Source organism: Ostrea edulis, chromosome 3, assembly GCF_947568905.1.
Source record: "Ostrea edulis chromosome 3, xbOstEdul1.1, whole genome shotgun sequence".
NCBI classification, from domain to species: Eukaryota; Metazoa; Mollusca; class Bivalvia; order Ostreida; family Ostreidae; genus Ostrea; species Ostrea edulis.
This window is the reverse complement of record NC_079166.1, coordinates 69208802-69227286: the sequence shown is the minus strand read 5'-3', so window position 1 is coordinate 69227286 and position 18485 is coordinate 69208802. Positions and strand designations below refer to the sequence as shown.

Below are 18485 nucleotides of genomic sequence, written 5' to 3'. Positions count from 1 at the left end.
CAATGCCTAAAAAGTCTAAAAGTAGTTACGGTATGCGTAATTTGCCGTTTTCCTTGCATAAATTAATGTTTTAACTGTTAGCGTGCTAGATTTTCAGCCACAGGTTCTTCAAATAGCAGAAATATTAAGTATGATTTTCGCTGCTGTCATAGGCGAGAAACCACCAAGTGACCTGGACCGGTAAATGTCCTAGTAATTATAAGCAAAGGAAATCGAGAGAACGATGACATATATCTCTGTTTTTGAAAAACCTGTAACTTGAAATTTGGCAAGCAAGTAGTTAAAACAATATCTGCGAGGAAAACGGCAAATTACGCATACCTCACCTAGTTTAAATTTTTTTTAGGCATTTGAAGCGAGTGGGTTGTTTTTTATCTGGGTCAGAGTTAGAACCCTTTCTATATTTATGGTATCATATACTTCGGTCCCAAAACGGGCTTAGCCCCTGTGATTTCTAGTGATATGTATTTATCCTACTCTACTTTTGTATTCTTTATAGTTGATTGTTATGATTATCTTGTTTGTAATGGCTGTTTCTTTTTAGACAAAATCTTGTTTGACGTGTTCTCTACATACATATGTATTGTTATACCTTCCAATTCATACTGATTTTGACTACGGTTATTTTTGTTTACTAAGAAAGGGAGTTCAAAGCTGGTATTTTGGTCAAATGATGATATTAATTCCTCCCTAGACACGTGATCTCACCCATTTACAGGGAAAAGGGATTGTGTTGTTTTGAATTTGATAAAGTTTGTGGGAATGACTGGACTGATTAATGTTCAATATCTGCAATTGCTTTAGTTTATAACACTGCCGTTGCATCCATTGGCACATTAATTTTGACTACGGATAACTCCGTTTACCTGAGGAGGATATAGGGCTCACAGTGGGTGTGACCAGTCGACAGGGAATACTTACTCCTCCTAGGCACCTGATCCCACCTCTGATGTGTCCAGGGTTCTGTGTTTGCCCAACTATCTAGTCAGTGGTTAAACTTGGCAATCGAACCTTCGAGCAGCATATGACCAGGAATCTAGATTGTTTGACCATCTAGGGAAGTTAGAAAAATGGACGTTCGAAGGAATTTAAATTCACCAATGTAAACACACATTATGAGTGACAAAGCGAATGAGCGTCATAAATAACACACCTTACGTTTGGATTATTTGATGAAACACATTTATTGCAATTCTCCTTTAACTACTGTAAAGGAACTTTACGAATTAACATAAATTGACAAATACATAATTATAAAGACTTCAAAGTATCGCCCACGAGATCTACAATGCCTGAATATTTACATTCATCACATCAGCGACTCCTGGATAATTAAAGTTCTACTGTTACATTGTGTGCGAAAATATATTAAGATATGATAGTGCTATCAAAACAAATTTGTACGAAGGGATACTGTGGTTTAAATAGAACTAAATTATGATATGAAGAAATAGATAAATGAGCAGTGTTCAGTATCAAAGATTTTATATTACAAATTATTGACAACAGAAATTCAACATATCAAATTCTTGATAAAACTTACCTGAGTCCTAATAGTGATTCTTAGCACTTGTTGTTAATATCTTTTTCTCAATTAGTTCAGTTTATTCTCATAATATCAAAAATAACAAACGTTTGTTGGTGTTGAAAATCCCTTGGTTTGAAAGGAGAGAGAAAAAAGTCACAGGTAATACGACGTCACAATGCACAGTTTACATCGGGTGTGTTATATTTTCCGCGTTTTTAACATACATTTACAGAGCATGAACATACAAGTAATTTCAAACAGAAAGTAATAAATATATTCTCCAAAGCAATAGTACAATCATTCAATGTATTATAAATTCAATAATAGAATCAAAACTTTTTTATAGTTTTAATACAAGTTAAAACAAATACATGTAAGATGCATATTTATCTATATTATCACCCGCAGCATTTATACCGATCGAAACTCGGAAGGGCCGAAGCAAGGTAACACGTATGTAAAAGGAATAAAATCAGCAAAAGAATAGAGGTAATCTCTACATACGTTCACTGAAAATGTTGTGATCCATATGGGCGCCGCCATATTGCTTTGTTAATTAGTTGCTTCTAGAGTTATTCGTGTTTTAATTTTGAATGCCAAAAACACTCACTTTGTTAAAAATCAATGTTGTGATTATTATTGTTACAGTTTTTAGCCAATCATCAAAAGAAAAATGGTGATACGACTAAATAGATGAACGAGTTCATGAGTTTCTTTGAATAAGAATATACAATGTACTTAAGGTTACTTTTTTTTTTTTAATTTATTGGTTAACTTTGTTTAGTTTTAACGGCCTTTTAATTGCAAACGGGATGTATTGTTGTTTATAATTGTTCGCTTTGAAAGAGAAAAAGGAGTCGAGGCTAAATGTAACGTCACAATGCACGGTTTACGTCGCCTTGCGTTTCATTTCCCGCGTTAAATGAATAGATGGATACTGTAGAACTGTTATCCCAATATATCCCCATTTAATATTGAGATGTGACTGGGTGTTTAGCGCAAGGAAAATTTCATGAAATATATCTATATTCAAATGAATCATAATATACCGTACTTAACGGAATTATGATAATCACGTGGGATACGCCAATAAATGACCATTTCATGCTTCGCTCGGTCCAACGGTTACACCGTATTATACATATTATAAGGAGGGGTAACTATATTGCTCATAGCGCCATAGTGAACCTGAAAACCAATATTAATACTTTCAGGAAATAGTTCTACTAACATATGTTAGAACATATGTAAAAATAAAAATAAGTAATTGGTCATTTATTTCTCAAGGGTGAAAATATGCCTGCTCTGGTAAATAATTTCCTTCAAAAATTAGCAAAACTGTTCATAAGCAGCCGTGCCTCTATTTAATATGAAAGTAAATGGACATCTTAATGCAAAATATATGTTAAATACAGCTTTAACGTCAATTTGATATAAAATTTGTATCACTTACTACTTTTTATAAACTTTAAACACCATCTGAAACATTACCGAAGCTAAATTGTACATCTGGACAATATATTTGTATCATTATTTATGAACGAAAATCTCAGTCAAATTCTTATCTCATCACATCTAAAATTGGACGGAAGCCCCACTCTTTGCTCGCAACGAGATCGCATCTAGTTATTATTAAGGTCTTCCGTTTCAGACGGAAGACCTAAAAGTGATTGTACTGTTTATTATTATTATTTTTATTCTTTCTTTTCACTGACGATTTCTCAGAGATGGCTGGATGGATTTTCTTGAAATTTTCAGGGATGATAGAGACGCTTTTTCATTTTTCATTTTTTTGAAATTCACTTCCGTTCGTCAGATATATCGGATTTCCGTTTTTTTAAATTACCATTTATTACAGAAATTCAACAAGATAAGTTACTATGACAACTGTAGTGTCACAGTTTCCATGAAAACCATATTTGATACTTTCATAATGAGTCACAGATATTGTCAACTACAAAATTTGTAAAAATAAAAAAAAAAAAATTCATAGATTCGTTAATTTTCAGTGACCCTTGCAATCACTATCTTAATGAAACCATAATATTTGAAGAATCACTTACTTTGGCTTCAATTTGCAACTCGTGGACCCTTGCTGTACAAAAACGCTGGTGCTTTTCCCTTTTTCCCATGGACATACTTCATTGGTTATGTCTAAAACTACGAACCACCCATGATCATTAGAACATCCTCCATAACGTTGGTTAACAAAGAAGTGTCTTATGACAGGATGTTCATCTCTGTCGTCTCTAAAAGGAGAAACGATAAAATTATGAATGACAGTAGTGAAACTTAAAGGAAAGGAAGTGAAAACACATGCACAATTTGACCAGCTGTATACAGTATCAAATACCCTTTCAAAGAGAAGATGTTTGTGCTGGAGGTCTTGAGATCGGCCCAACTACTATGGAGAAGTCTTGATTTGCTAAACCAGTCTTTGTTGTTACTTCCACTTCCATCAAATTCTAAGAATGGCGGATATACACGTGTATAACATTTCAAAAAACGCCACTGCTCCTATTATAATACACTACCCACCAGAAATAAGTATACACATATGCAAAATACACATTTTGGAATGCAATATATTCAATATAATGAAAAAAGAATTTAATTCACTGTGTATAATTTTCAATTTATCTCAGTAAAATAATCATTCAAGGGTACAACTTCAATATATGCGATACAACATTCAAAATTTCTGGTATAGTCTGTTAGATTGGGGTATTGATTTGTTTAAGGTGAAAAATCAAACGGTCGTCTATAATATACTAATACGTATCAATAATTAATTTGAAATGGTTTTAAAATAAAAGTTTGCAAGGTATCTCTTCTTAGAAAATTCAAAAATTCAGAATATAAAGTATTTTGATAGAAAAGAAGGATGTAAAAAGTTAAAAGCCTGATTTCATATATTTATATGTAAGAGTTATGTATTGTGCCTCAAAAGATCTGTATCTATGGTGTAACCCATATTTTATATGCACAAGTAACTTATTTTGGTGAGTGTATACTTATTTAGTTATTTTACGTCAACACGACCTTTTTGTCTTCTTATGAAACAGCGTTTATTCAAAAGCCTCTACATGAGGAAAAAATCTCTTGTTGTGACTTTTCACTCGACAATTAGATATGTCGACAACGTTTTATCTGATAATAATAATAATTTTCATTCATATGTCGATTTGATATACCCATGTGAACTCAAAATTAAAGACAGCACATAATCTAGTTTGCCAATGCTGTTATTTGGTCAAATGCTTGTGACGTGTTTCATTTCGATTGTTTGGAGGTTCTTGGCACATTGAATTTAACTACGGATTACTCAGTCTACCTAATCAAGATATAGGGCTCATGGTGGATGTGACCGGTCGTCAGGGAATGCTTACGCCTCCTAGGCACCTGATCCCACCTCTGATATACCCAGAGGTCCGTGTTTGCTCAACTATCTATTTTGTATCCCTTATAGGAGTTGAGATTGAACACTGCTCGTAATCTTCACCTTTCATTCAGTAATATGTGTTAATTTAAGCAATACATCATGTTCCTCTCGTTATGCGTTTTCTTATTATGGATGACAGTAACAATGTTTTGTGGTAATGATAATGCTGTGTTTTCCTTTTCAGGACCTGGGGTCGCCGATGTCATGAACGTTTACATCCTAAGGGTGTAAATTTCAAGAAGGATTTCCAAAGCATCCTGAGAGATTTGATCTATGTACACCCATTTTGTACTAATGAATTGATATCAGGAATCTCTGTGTCTGTTTTAAATAGCATATCATATTTTCCTTAGAAGCATATCAACATTTACGTTTGAAGCTTGAAAGATGGTGAGGAGTTGAGGGCATCACACTTCATTCTACACCGGTATTTCAAAGACAAATATAGATGAAGTATGTTACTGTTTGCGTAACATGCAATGTTATACGTCATTTGTACTTAAGATTACCTATCGATTTAAGAAATTGCAGTGCCTTAATGTGCAGTCTTTATAACATTCGCTACGTGACAAGGAGTTCGTTGTATTGACCCCTGTTTGTGAGATGACCGCTTCAAACTTCAGAGGTTCTGACTCTCGGTATTTAGAGGTGGAAATCACGGATCATTCAAAGTATACCTTAAACAAAGTCTTTTTTTTAGAAACAGGGCTGAACATTGCTACTGTGGTGAATGTCTCACACCGGTAAAAATATGGTGATTCACCTGTAAACTGTGACGCAGTATAAGAAACAAATTTGCGATAGTATATAAGCAAATAAAGATAAGTAATGTCTCTATAAATAAAATTAAACACAGAGGAAACACATGAAAAATGTTTCCAATACTTTCACACTGATATTACCAGAGTTTATGATTAAATCCTTTTGATGATTTAATGTAGCTCCACCCTCATGTAAAACTTATACGGTACCAATTTTGATGCACCAGATGCGCATTTCGACAAAAAATGTGTCTTCAGTGATGCTCAACCGAAATGTTTGAAATCCGAAATAACTATGAACTTTTAGAGCTAGATATAGCCAAAAGCAGCGTGCCAAAAAGTGGAGCCAAATTCGTCCAAGGATAAGAGCTATGCATGTGGGAGATAATCCCTAATTTTGAAATGAATTTCTAAATTTTATAACAGCAATTAAATATACATCCGTATTTTCAAGCTAGTAACGACGTAATTAGCTACTGGGTTGTAGAGATCCTCAAGGACTAACAGTCCACCAGCAGAGGCCTCGACCCAGGGTTCATAATGTAAAACTTATACGGAACCAATTTTGATGCACCAAATGCGCATTTCGACAAATAATGCCTCATGTCACAGGTGAAGTGGCACAAATGTTTATAAATGCATGCTACTTGCAGTCGTAGCAACGCGTTTTTTAAAATTGTTTGTATTTTTATTTTGACAAAAGGTTTTTCGTGAAGGGACAGTCACGTCTGATGTTAAATTTATTCGATTTGATGTAGTGGCAGAATTCAGAATGGAATCTGGGTACCCAAATAGGAATGCGATCAGGTTTACATATGCACCACTAGGCTAATGAATGGTAAAGATATCGAACAGTGATCAGTCTCATAACTTCTATAAGCAATACAAAATAGATAGTTGGGAAAACACGGATCCCTGGATATACTAGAGGTGGGATCAGGTGCCTAGAAGGAATAAATATCCCCTATCGGCAATGACATTGCAAGATTTATGACAAATCTCAAGAGCTTGAACTTCTACATAAATATGGGGAGAAAGCTGTAGGTTTGTGCATTGATCATTGAAACGTTATTTCTTTGCGTTAGATTAAGACAACATCAGCACTAGAATGAAAACATTGATATAGAAAAACGTTTTATTAAGATATATCAAAATATAGGGCTCACGGCGGGTGTGACCAGTCGACAGGGGATGCTTACTGCTCCTAAGCACCTGGTCCCACCTTTGGTACGTGTTTGCCCAACTCTCTATTCTGTATTGCTTATAGGAGTGATGAGATTGATCACCGTTCGTTATCTTCACCTTTAATAGTAAAAGTGGCAAATTTATTTATAGTACAAATCTATGTTTGGCTGACCAGTGGCCTGAGTCAAGAATACTAGTAATGCAGACCAATGAATTTCACTTGATACTAATTTATATACATGGCTTAATAAACCGTTCACTATGTAAAAGAAGGAACCCGCCAAGATCCCCAGCCTAAACTTTTATGTTAATACCTCAGTATCTTTTGACCAACATATAAAATCTGACTTTTGATGACGAAATTTTCGCCACTTTAACAATAACAAAGTATCAAATGAACTAGATTTATTGCAATCCATACTAAACTGCTGTATAAGAAAAATTATTCAAGAGACATAACTTTTCAAATACATAGTCAGGAAGACTTTCAAGGTTTAGTCAATGAGTTTTACAGTGCTTTGATATATACATTCATCACATCGGCGACTCCTGGACCTGAAAAGAGAGCATATATATTAATGCTCTAGTGTTAGACTGTATGCAAAAATACATATTAGGACAAGTTAGTTCAGTCACAACAAATTAGAAACACGAAGGATATGGGTATTTAGAAAGAATTATGTTATGCTATGAATAAGTGAAGATAATAGTGAATTTTTGCAAAAATCCATGATACCAAATTATTGAAGAAACATATTTTATTCTGTGCATTTGTTGAATATTGATCATATTCTTTAGCTTTGATATCATTCTTTGATCACCAATTTTCATTCATCTTGTAATAAATCATAATCGCACATGCAAATGATGAACAATGTACAATTCTTATAGGAGAGCAAATAATACAATGGTAACTGTCCACGAACTCCCCAATCTATTCACGGCGTTTCTTTTTTGGCACAACCACAAACTTCAATAACAAGGACATTCAATGATATTCTAACATTTGAAAAATCACTTACTTTGATTCCAGTTTACAGCTTGCGGTCCGTTGCTATACAAAAACACGGGGATTGTTCCTTTTTTCGACCATGAACATACATCAGTTTTGTCTATAACTACCAACCATCCAACATCATTAGGGCATCCTGCATACCGTTTGTTGACGAAAAAGTGCCTTTTCACAGGATTGCTATCTCTGTCGTGTCTAAAAAGTATCAATAGTAGTTTTAAAACTTAAAGCCCTTAAAAAGTTATCAATATCATATCTCCTTAACGGAATATAGAATGGAGAGTTGGGCAAACACCTAACCCTGGATGTACCAGAGGTGTAAGAATGATGAAAGCACATATATTGATGCTACATGTATGTCATCATTTTTTTTTTTGGATACAGTATCAAATACCCTTTCAAAGAGAAGATGTTTGTGCTGGAGGTCTTGAGATCGGACCAACTGCTATTGAGAAGCCTTGATTTGCTAAACCAGTCTTCGTTGTTACTTCCGTTTCCATCAAATTCTAAGAATGCTAATAGCTTCCCCTGTCCACCGAGCTCCACTCTGATCTGAAAATGCACTCAGATTATTAAGTAGAAATGACTTTAAAGCTTAGATGAAAACATCAAATGCTGGAAAAATAAAATTTGCATAATACTTTATCGTCTAATTTGAAAATCGCACGTACCACACATTTGATAAACCAGAATGATTAAATATTTTACTTTTTATAAAGAACTAGGAAATCTCAGATTTGATATCTATATCCATCTAATTCAATATGTGATCTTAGAACCCAGAGTATGTGCAGAGTATCAAAAATATTAGTCTTTTATTATCATCACATTATAAATGTTTAATACCCTTGTTGTTTAATTGTACTTCTGTGAAGACTGTTTTACTCATATTGATACGTCACCAGCTGTAGGAGAAGTACAAAAATAGACATAGGCTTAGCGTTTACAGCTGTACCCGAAAGCGTTCTTTAACGTAACAATGCCTGCCGCGACATATAGCCTCTGGTTTAAGGTCATATCAGAAAGACATATGGTCCTAACTTCAAAATGTCAAGGGTTTGGCAAAGGAACAATGACTATGCATTTTTATGTCTTAAGTTTGACACATGCATGGTGCGGGCGGTGATCTAAGTAACGACTTCTCGATTACGAAGTAAACACTCTACCGTCGCTAGTCAATGTAATAGTTGGAAACATCGTATATGATAACTTTTGTTTAAAAAGTATATTTACAGCACATTACTTAGTAGTTACGGTTATTGTATCAGTAATACTAATGAAGTAAATAGCACACCTTCTTAATGCTGAGTGACTCCCACTGATCTATAAGAGGACTTCGCAGATGTTTTGCATTATCCCTCCAGTGATCCAAGGTAAAACCCGAAGGAAGACAACCATTATTAGGAGTGCATTGTGATGGTGACTTTGTGTTCCAGGCATCAAGGACAGATTCACCATTACCTTGGACTGCATGAAGTAGTAATTGCCAATCTGGAAGACATTGATAAAGACGGTACAAAAATAATCTAACTTTTGTGTTTTTAATTATCTTGCGACGTCCATTTTCTAAATCGAAAATCCATTCAATTCACCACGGTGTAACGATCACTTCATTTTTTTGCTATGAATGATTTGCAAAAAGTTTTTCCAGGAACTGAAATTCTAATTGATTATTAGTTTGAAATCACCAAGGACATATATGTGGCAGATTTGCTTGTCAGGTAACTCAAATAACAGAATGAATGATTGGTTAATTGATTGTATATTGTTTCACGTCTCCCTCGAGAACATCTCACTCATATGTACACATCACCATTGTCGATGAAGGGCTACAAAATTTAGATCTATGCTCGACGGTTATAGCCATTGAGTAGGAAGGGATCTTTATCGTCCACATTTTCTTTGACAAGGGGCCTCAATGTTTACGGTCTCATCTAAAGGACCACCCCATTTAGCCGCCTCCTACGATCAGCAAGGGATACTGAGGACCTATTCTAACTCGGACCTCCAAGGGATAGAATGAATGAATAATAGTCGATAAGCGATGTGTATTGTCTTCACGAAAACGTCCTTTATATCTATAACAACAGAAAGCGTCTTTTACGACTTTAACGAGAGAAAAATATAATTTTATTGAATGGTAGGCACACAAGAGTGATTCGCTACATTTTCAAAGGTCATATACACTTTTTCCCAAATTTGTGATGAAAATGTAAAACAAATTGACTGATACAAAACGGATAGAAAATTCATTAGACTCCAAGCATCGAACGAATTTATTTCAGATATATAATTGCAAACGTTTATGACCAGATAGTTTTCTTTATTAGACGGCAAAGTATACAATAATAAGTGTATCCATATGACAATCATGAAAGTTCGTATAAGATAAGATAATGTTATTTTAAAATTTTGATCCCTGTGTAAAAGATTATTCATAAGAGAACTCTATATGTATACTTATTAACGAGGGCTAAACGGTTTTTTCTTTGCAGTATTGTATCTTTAAACAATATTATTCAGTTTTATTTTCCCATCATTATATATGGCAGTATATAATGAAAAAATGCAAGGAATTGTATGCTGAAATTTGTGTGATTGAGGGTTTGTTATTTACAATTAAACTATATAAATGTATGTGAAAGACATTGTTACAATTCCCACACACAGTAGTTTCCATCGAGAAAAATCTTAAACAAACCCGATTGTCCTGTTCATATTTCTCTGATATATTGGAAGACTTGGTATATGCCCTATATGGTGTATGAAAGTTGAAGACAACGAACAATGATCAATCTAATAACTCCTATAATCATAACTTACTATCTTCAAGTCCATATCCGATATCAGTAGTCAAAACTGCAACCAGACCCAGCGAAATGAACACACCGGAAATACACTGCATATTGAAAATCTGACTGAATAAAAACAAATTGATAAATATTGCATTGCATTACTATTGGTCTCAGAACATAGCATACTAGCGACATTTGGCTTCAGCAAGTGATTGACCCTTAAAATCCTAAAAAAAAAAATTCTAACACACAAATCAGTAAATTTACGCCCCCAAAATCCCACATTAACATTATCCATTCGAGATCATTGGGGATAATACATGAGTAGATGAAACATTTCATGTATCATCTTAAATGACTCGAATATGAAATTTAAAAAATCCTATTTTGAGATATAAGTGGTATAAATATTCTAAAAAAAAATTCATATTTAGAACGGATTAATTGATTGCTCAAAAATAAAACTATTACCTTGTGATATACCAAAATCCGGTAGTTTCCTGAAACGTAGCTCGATCTCTTTATATATACACCACTGAATGTTGACCCCACCTTCCTGAAATCTCCTTCCTATTTCCAAAAATCATCATATGGCGTCTTTGCGTACAAAATTACTTTGATAAATCTTTTGCAATAGTTACCATAATTTTCAAGTAACTAAGTGTGACGTAATAGTACATTTCGAAATGCTGTCACGTGAGTAATGAGAGTTAATGCTAAGTCGATCAAAAATAAATTTGTTCTAGTTGTTTATTTATTAACATTATGCAATACCTTGTTTGTGACACTACTATAAATCACAGGATTTGTGTAAAAAATAATATGCTATTTTCCGATTTTCTTCAATACAACATATCGTGTACACACAATCAGAAACTTGCTGAAATAAAATAACATTGTATAAAGATATATTAATGTTAAAGAAAATCAAAACAAATTGGTTCGTTCCATAGTATTTATAAGACTTGAAAAGCACACACTAAGTGCGTGTATCTTAGTATGTATCTTTCATTTTTTAGAATGTAAATCTGCCTGAAATTCCACCTTTTGAATTTATACGTAAGATAATTTTGTTAATCATCCCATGTCAACGTACATGCATATTGATGTTTAGCAGGATACAAATATTTCATGTTAAAGATATTCAAACGAATTGGTTCGTTCTATACTATTCATGCATCGGCGAACATGAAAAGTATGCAATTAGTGCATTTTTCGTACTATTTCTTTCAATTTAATAAAGTGTAAATATATTTGAAAATCCTCCTTAATTTAGTTAATCACTTCCCATGTAAACGTATGGTGATGTTTTGTTTGTAAATTCGATTAATTATGCATTTGATGACCTGGTTTGGTATGACAATCCTTCTTCACGCTATGGTTGTTGTAAAATATAAAGAAATGTATATGCTGATTAATTATTTTCTTCATCCTTAAGGAATTGGTGTCAGCAAACTTTACACCAGATAAACTGTGTTTACTCTCAATAACAAATCCCAGTAAGAGACATCATCACAACTTTGCTGTACAAAAACGTTAATTGAATAGGTAGATCCGCTGGTTACATGCTACTGGGAGATTTGGTTCCGCAGATCGTGAGTTCAACCCACGATAGGGGCGGAAGTGAGTATTACAAATAAAATAAAGTAACATTTCCGTCCTTTACATTAAATATTTCTTCACTTAGTGCAGTTATGTATATGTAAAAGTTCATTGCTCTTTTTATGCTTTTCTGGGGTTGTAAAAATCAAGGTCAGGTTTTATTAATTTTCTAAAAAAAGATGGTTGGATGTGGAGCTCACGGTGGGTGTGGCCGGTCGACAAGGGGTGCTTACTCCTCATGTGCACCTGATCCCACCTCTGGTGTGTCCAGGGGTCCGTGTTTGCCGTACTATCTATTTTGTATTGTTTATGGGAGTTATGAGATCGATTGCTGTTCGTTGTCTTCACCTTTCATTCAACATATAAATAACGAATATCTTATATCTTATCTTTTGAGTATCACCTGATTAATTTATGTCAGATCCAACAAACGCTATGATATCTTTGAAAAATTGCGTTTGGTTCAATCCTGTTTCAGGCCTGTTGGCTTCAGATTAAACTCAACAGCAGGCTAATAATTTGCATACACATATTATCAGATTACTTTCTATGTTCCTAATACAATGCTAAAAAGATAACAGTCTCAAATATACAATGATTTCAAAGAAATGGAAAGATGGTAAAGTCCACGAGAAGAAATCGTTTAAATGTTGGGAGGTAAAATACATTTTAAATCATTTAATATGTTGTGTGCGTTGTAAAATGATAATGAATTTTTTTTTTCAGATTCTTTTGATATATCTCTGGGAATATTCTAAATACGAACTTCAATTATATTTCTGAATTGTATTTCATTTTTCAATCACTTCTGTGATATTACATTTGTAAATGAATATACACCTGAAATCGACTAACTTGTGATTATGTTTCTTACCATGATCCTTTAATGAGAAGAAACAGAATGCATCTGATATAAAGATTAATGACCCCAATATCTGAAGGATGAAGGCAATAATCAAAGCGTTTCTAGCAAATAAATGTGTTTCTATATTACATCTACAGTGTACCATAGTGTAAAGAGGGATTGTCATAAATCTGGTCAACGTAATCGTAAACAATCGTATTTAGAAACCAAACATTGTCATAAGTTGACATTGAAAGTGAACGTGATTAATAAAACTGTTATGCCAATGCATTCGAGAGAGTGGTTTTCAAATATATTAAAACGTTACAAAAATGAAAGACAGTAGGACAAACGCACACAAGAATATAATTTTCACTCTCTATGAATAGGGTAAAACGAACCAATTTGCTTGATTCTCTTTAACATGGAATCTTCATATCCTGCTAAACATTAATATTCATGTACTTTGACATTGAAAGTAATTAATAGAATTGTTATATATATAGATTCAGAAGGAGGATTTCCAAGTACACTTACATTTATAATAATAAAAGACAAATGGTACGATAAACGTACTGACTGTATGCTTTTCAAGTTTCAATACTATATAACGAATTAATTTGTTTGATTCTCTTTAAAATAAGATATTCATGTTCTGCTATTTCATTCCAGCAAGTTCCTGACTGAACGTTGCGTGCAAGATATGTTGTATTAAAGAAAATCGGCGAACTTTGCAGATTTTTTCCCCCACAAATCCTATAATTCATGCTAGTGTCACGAACAAGGTATTGCATAATATGAAACAATCAACAACTAGAGTTAACCTATTTTTGATAGACTGAGTATCATCCCTCATTACTCATGCGACATTATTTTGAAACGTACTATTTCGTCACACATGATTATTTGAAAAATATGGTGACTGTTGCAAAATTTTTAGTGAAGTAATTGTTGTAATTTGTGAAGGTCGTTACAGTATGATTTTTGGAAATATGAAGGATATTCCAGGAAGGCGGGGTCAATTTAGAATAGTGTCTATATAAATAGCGCGAGCTATGTTTCTGTAATCTACTGCATTTCCCTATAGCACAATGTAATGGATTTAGTTTTGAACTATCAATTATCCGGTCCTTTACATATATTTCTGAAATATTTACACTACTTTAATATTACATATAGTTCTAAAATATTTACACTACTTTAATACCAATATGGGATTTTAATAGTTAATACTGGAATCATATAGGGTGATATGTGAAATGTCAATTCAGTGCTTTTTCTGCTTATTTATTCCTCCAAATTATCTCAAAATTGATAATGCTAATTTGTTTTTTGTATTAATTTAATGGTTGATGTGTTAGAAATTTGTAAGATTTTAGACGTCAATGATTTTCTGAAGCCAAATGACGCTAGTGTGATTTGAGACCACTAGTAATGCAATGCAATATTCATCAATGCGTTTTTATTTAGGCAGAAGTTAGATATGTCGTACATTTCTGGTGTGTTGATTTCGCTTGGCCTGGTAGCAGTTATGACTACAAATATCGGATATGGACATGAATACAGTAAGTTGTGATTATTTACAACATACAGTGTTTATACCAAATCCTTCAATTCTATCACCGAAGTGTGAACAGAACAATCAGGGTTTTTTCGATGGATATTGCTTTATGTGGGAAGTGTGACAATGGCTTTCACATACATTTATATAATTTAATTGTCCATAACAAACCTTCAATCACACAACTTTCAGCAGAGAATGTCCTGTATTTAGTCAACATATACTAGAACATATAATCATGTGAAAATAACATTGGATGATATTGTCTAAAGATACATTGTAGATAAAAGATTCCTTTAGTCCTTGTTAATGGGTTTACCTTCAAAGTTCGCTTATGAATAATCGTCTGCACATGAATAGAAAAATGCAATAATCTTTTGTTAGATGGACTTTCTTTGCATGTTTTCCATGTACATGTATATAGAGTTTACCTATGGTAAAAATTTCAACTGTTTTAATGCTCCTTTTCATATACACTGTAATGTACATCTGAATTGTCATCAGTCATTGCTTTAATATTTACAAGAAACATATGTACAAAATGAACCCCTCTTTAAAAAAATAGCATTTGACTTAAGTAATCGAAAAATAGTATAGTATCATATCATATCCTGATCAGGATATAGGGCTCACGGCGGGTGTGACCGGTCAACAGGAGATGCTTACTCCTTCTAGGCACCTGATCCTACCTCTGGTGTGTCCAGGGGTTCGTGTGTGCACAACTATCTATTTTGTATTGCTTATAGGAGTTATGAGATTGATCCCTGTTTGTTATCTTCACCTTGCACTTATGAGATATGGGTGACAATGCTATTGCTATCGTGGCAAGCTACTGACATACAAGTTAATGGTACAGGGGTTTCAGCAGTCTTGATTGAAGTTAGCATTTCGCAAACTCTATTGTCGTTATAACAATCTAGTTCGTCAATGCAGACTATCATTGGGTCAAATGCTGTTTGACATGTTTCATACCGATTGTTAATTCGTTCTTGGCACACTGATTTTGACTACGGTTAACTCCGTTTAGGATATACATATAGGGCTCACGCCGGGTATGACCGGTCGACAGGGCATACTTACTCCTCCTAGACACCTTATCCCACCTGTGGTGTGTCCAGGGATCCGTGTTTGCCAAACTATCTACTTTTTATTGCTTATAGGAGTTATGAGATTGATCACTGTTCGTTATCTTCACCTTTCATATCGAACCTGAAATCACCTAATGCGATTATTTTCTATTGATTACATTAGATGCATGCAAATATCCCCATGTGAAATCTAAGACTCATATAACTGTATGTATTAACTGAGGTTCATTTCCATTCCTTCCAGTTCAAAATAGTTATAATTCAAATTAGAAAAAAAATTGTATTTAGACAAGGAATTTCTTTTACCCGCAATGTGTCCGTAGGAATAAAAAGTGCGAAACGTGTCCAAAAATATAGACTTTGAAATCGAGGGTAAACCATTTGTTCTCATCTTGACATTGAGAACTGTTCCATTCAAACCGCTCAGTGTTCGTTTCTCAAGCAAAACTGTTCGTTGCCAAACCATTCAGCGCTCGTTAATCGTTCCACTGGCGTAGTAGTCCGCTTCAGGGTTTATAGTACATTTATCGATGTGGTATCTCAGTGGTAGAGTGTTCGCTTCGTATTCGAGATATATTGAGTTCCAGCACCGCTTGTGCCATGTCCACGTCAAACCTATGACGTTAACATGGGTAGGGATTGCTCCTTCGCCAAATGCTCGGCATTTAAAAAGTGAAAACCACAGGGTTTTCGGATATGACCTCATAAAAAACGTCCCAATGTCGCGGCAGGCGTTGGCACCTTAAAAATCTCTTACTGCCATAAGCACCAAGAATAAATTTGTGGTACTTCACTGATGACTGGTGACATCTCAATATGAGTGAAAATTTTTCGACGGGGGGAAAAACAAACAAAGAACTAGCACATTAAGCGTTCTTAAATGTGATGATAGAAAAGGTTAGACTAAAATCTTTGATATTCTTCATATACTCTAGAATTAAGGATCACATCTGAAATTAGAGGGATATCAATATCAAATCTGGTATTTGCAAGTTATTTATAAAGGTTTGGTGATTTTAGAATTTTATTTTTCAAATGTGTGTAGTGTGTCGGCTTCATATCAGACTAGAAAGTGTAATGTGGTGTTTATTCTAAAGTATTTTCATTGAAGTGTTGCTCAATCCATGGAAAGTCAATCTTACTTAAGTGAGTGTATTTTCAGATCAGAGTGGAGCTTGGTGGACAGGGGAAAACACTAGCATTCTTAAAATCTGATGGGAGTGGAAGCAACAACAAAGATTGGTTTAGCAAATCAAGAATTCTATATAGTAGTATTTAAGTATCAAAACGGCAAATACTACTTTTGTTATTTCTTTTTTTAGACACGACAGAGATACAAATCCTGTCAAAAGGCACTTCTTCGTTAACCAACGTTATGCGGGATGACCCAATGATTCTGGGTGGTTTGTAGTTTTAGACAAGACCAATGAAGTGTGTCCATGGGCAAGAAAGGGAAACTTACCAGCCTTTTTGTATAGCAAGGGTTCTAAAGTTGCAAACTGGAATCACAGTAAGTGATTTTTAAGATAGCATGGTTTCATTAAATTTCGTTGAATACTGCAATTTGTGGTTGTACCGTTAATAGAGATTAGTGAATTCATGGATGAGTTACATCGTACTATTTGTTCTTCTATAAGAATTTTACTTTGTTGATGATTCGAATTTTTGTTTCTGGTTAGTTGCAATTATGAACGAAAATTGGTGAAAAATGTCAATGAAGCCGCATAATATGACAAAAAATCAAGAAATGCAGTCATTATCAGGACTTAACTATGTTTTAATTGATTATTTGGTATAAAAAAGGTGAATGTAGCAAGCAGTGATGAATCTCATAAACCCTATAAGGGATGTAAAATAAAGAGTTTGGCAAACACGTAAAGTATTTTTGAAATCTTCATTGTTTATATCATAATTTAATTCTATTCCAACCCGACATCATTTATATTTCTAATTGTTTTGACGGTACGAATCTGACCTGATATGAATCTTCACAAACAGTGGAACAGTAGAACCTTAATACATTTGCTTTCTTTTTTCAGGTCCAGGAGTCGCCGATGTGATGAATGTATATATTCAAGCACTGTAGCTTTCATGGACTAAACCTTAAAAGTCTTAATGATTGTGTATGTGTAAAGTTATGCCTATTCATCAATCTTTCTTATACGTCAGACAATCATGAATTACAATAAATGTGGTTCATTAAATACTTGTTCAAGCATATGCGTTGCATTAGAACCTTCTGTACTTGGTATCCAAATGATTGCTTTTTGTTTATCTGATAATGATAATTAAACCTCGAGAGAAGGACAGAAGTGGTCAGCGGATGTCATGTAGTACACGGGAATAAAAGGAAATTAGTGAGGATAGTTCAGGGACTTGATTAAGGAAGGGGAAGGACAAAGGTACCCAGGGGTAGACATTATTTTACACATTGGGAAATCAGTGTAATAGTGATACTGGAAAAGTCAGAAATACAAGTTCGAAAAATTCACGTGAGATAGCAGGTATTTGTTAGCTTGCACCTTGATATATTTAAATTGTTACTTACCGGAATAGTTTGTACATCACAAATATTTCCGATTATACTATAAGAGGCATTTAAAGACCAACACATCTTTTGGATTCTGAGTGAATCCCACTGGTCGATAAGGGGACTCCGCAGATGAT

General features: G+C 34.0%; 1 protein-coding gene across 2 annotated transcripts in view; it reads right to left on the bottom strand.

Annotated features, from left to right (window-relative positions):
• Positions 1–11462, bottom strand: part of LOC125677748 (uncharacterized) — a 59802-nt gene extending 48340 nt beyond the window's left edge. The window contains exons 1-6 of one of the 2 annotated variants that reach the window (XM_056158693.1): positions 11195–11462; positions 10752–10846; positions 9223–9419; positions 8323–8480; positions 7939–8123; positions 7307–7471 (exon numbers count right to left, since the gene is read on the bottom strand). In XM_056158693.1, the coding sequence (XP_056014668.1) occupies positions 7425–7471; positions 7939–8123; positions 8323–8480; positions 9223–9419; positions 10752–10833 (669 nt within the window). In that variant the 5' untranslated portion in view covers positions 10834–10846; positions 11195–11462 and the 3' untranslated portion in view covers positions 7307–7424. Of the gene's footprint in view, positions 1–7306; positions 7472–7938; positions 8124–8322; positions 8481–9222; positions 9420–10751; positions 10847–11194 lie in introns of those variants that run through there. The other variant, XM_056158692.1, reaches the window with a different exon arrangement.
• Between the last annotated feature and the right edge of the window lie 7023 nt (positions 11463–18485).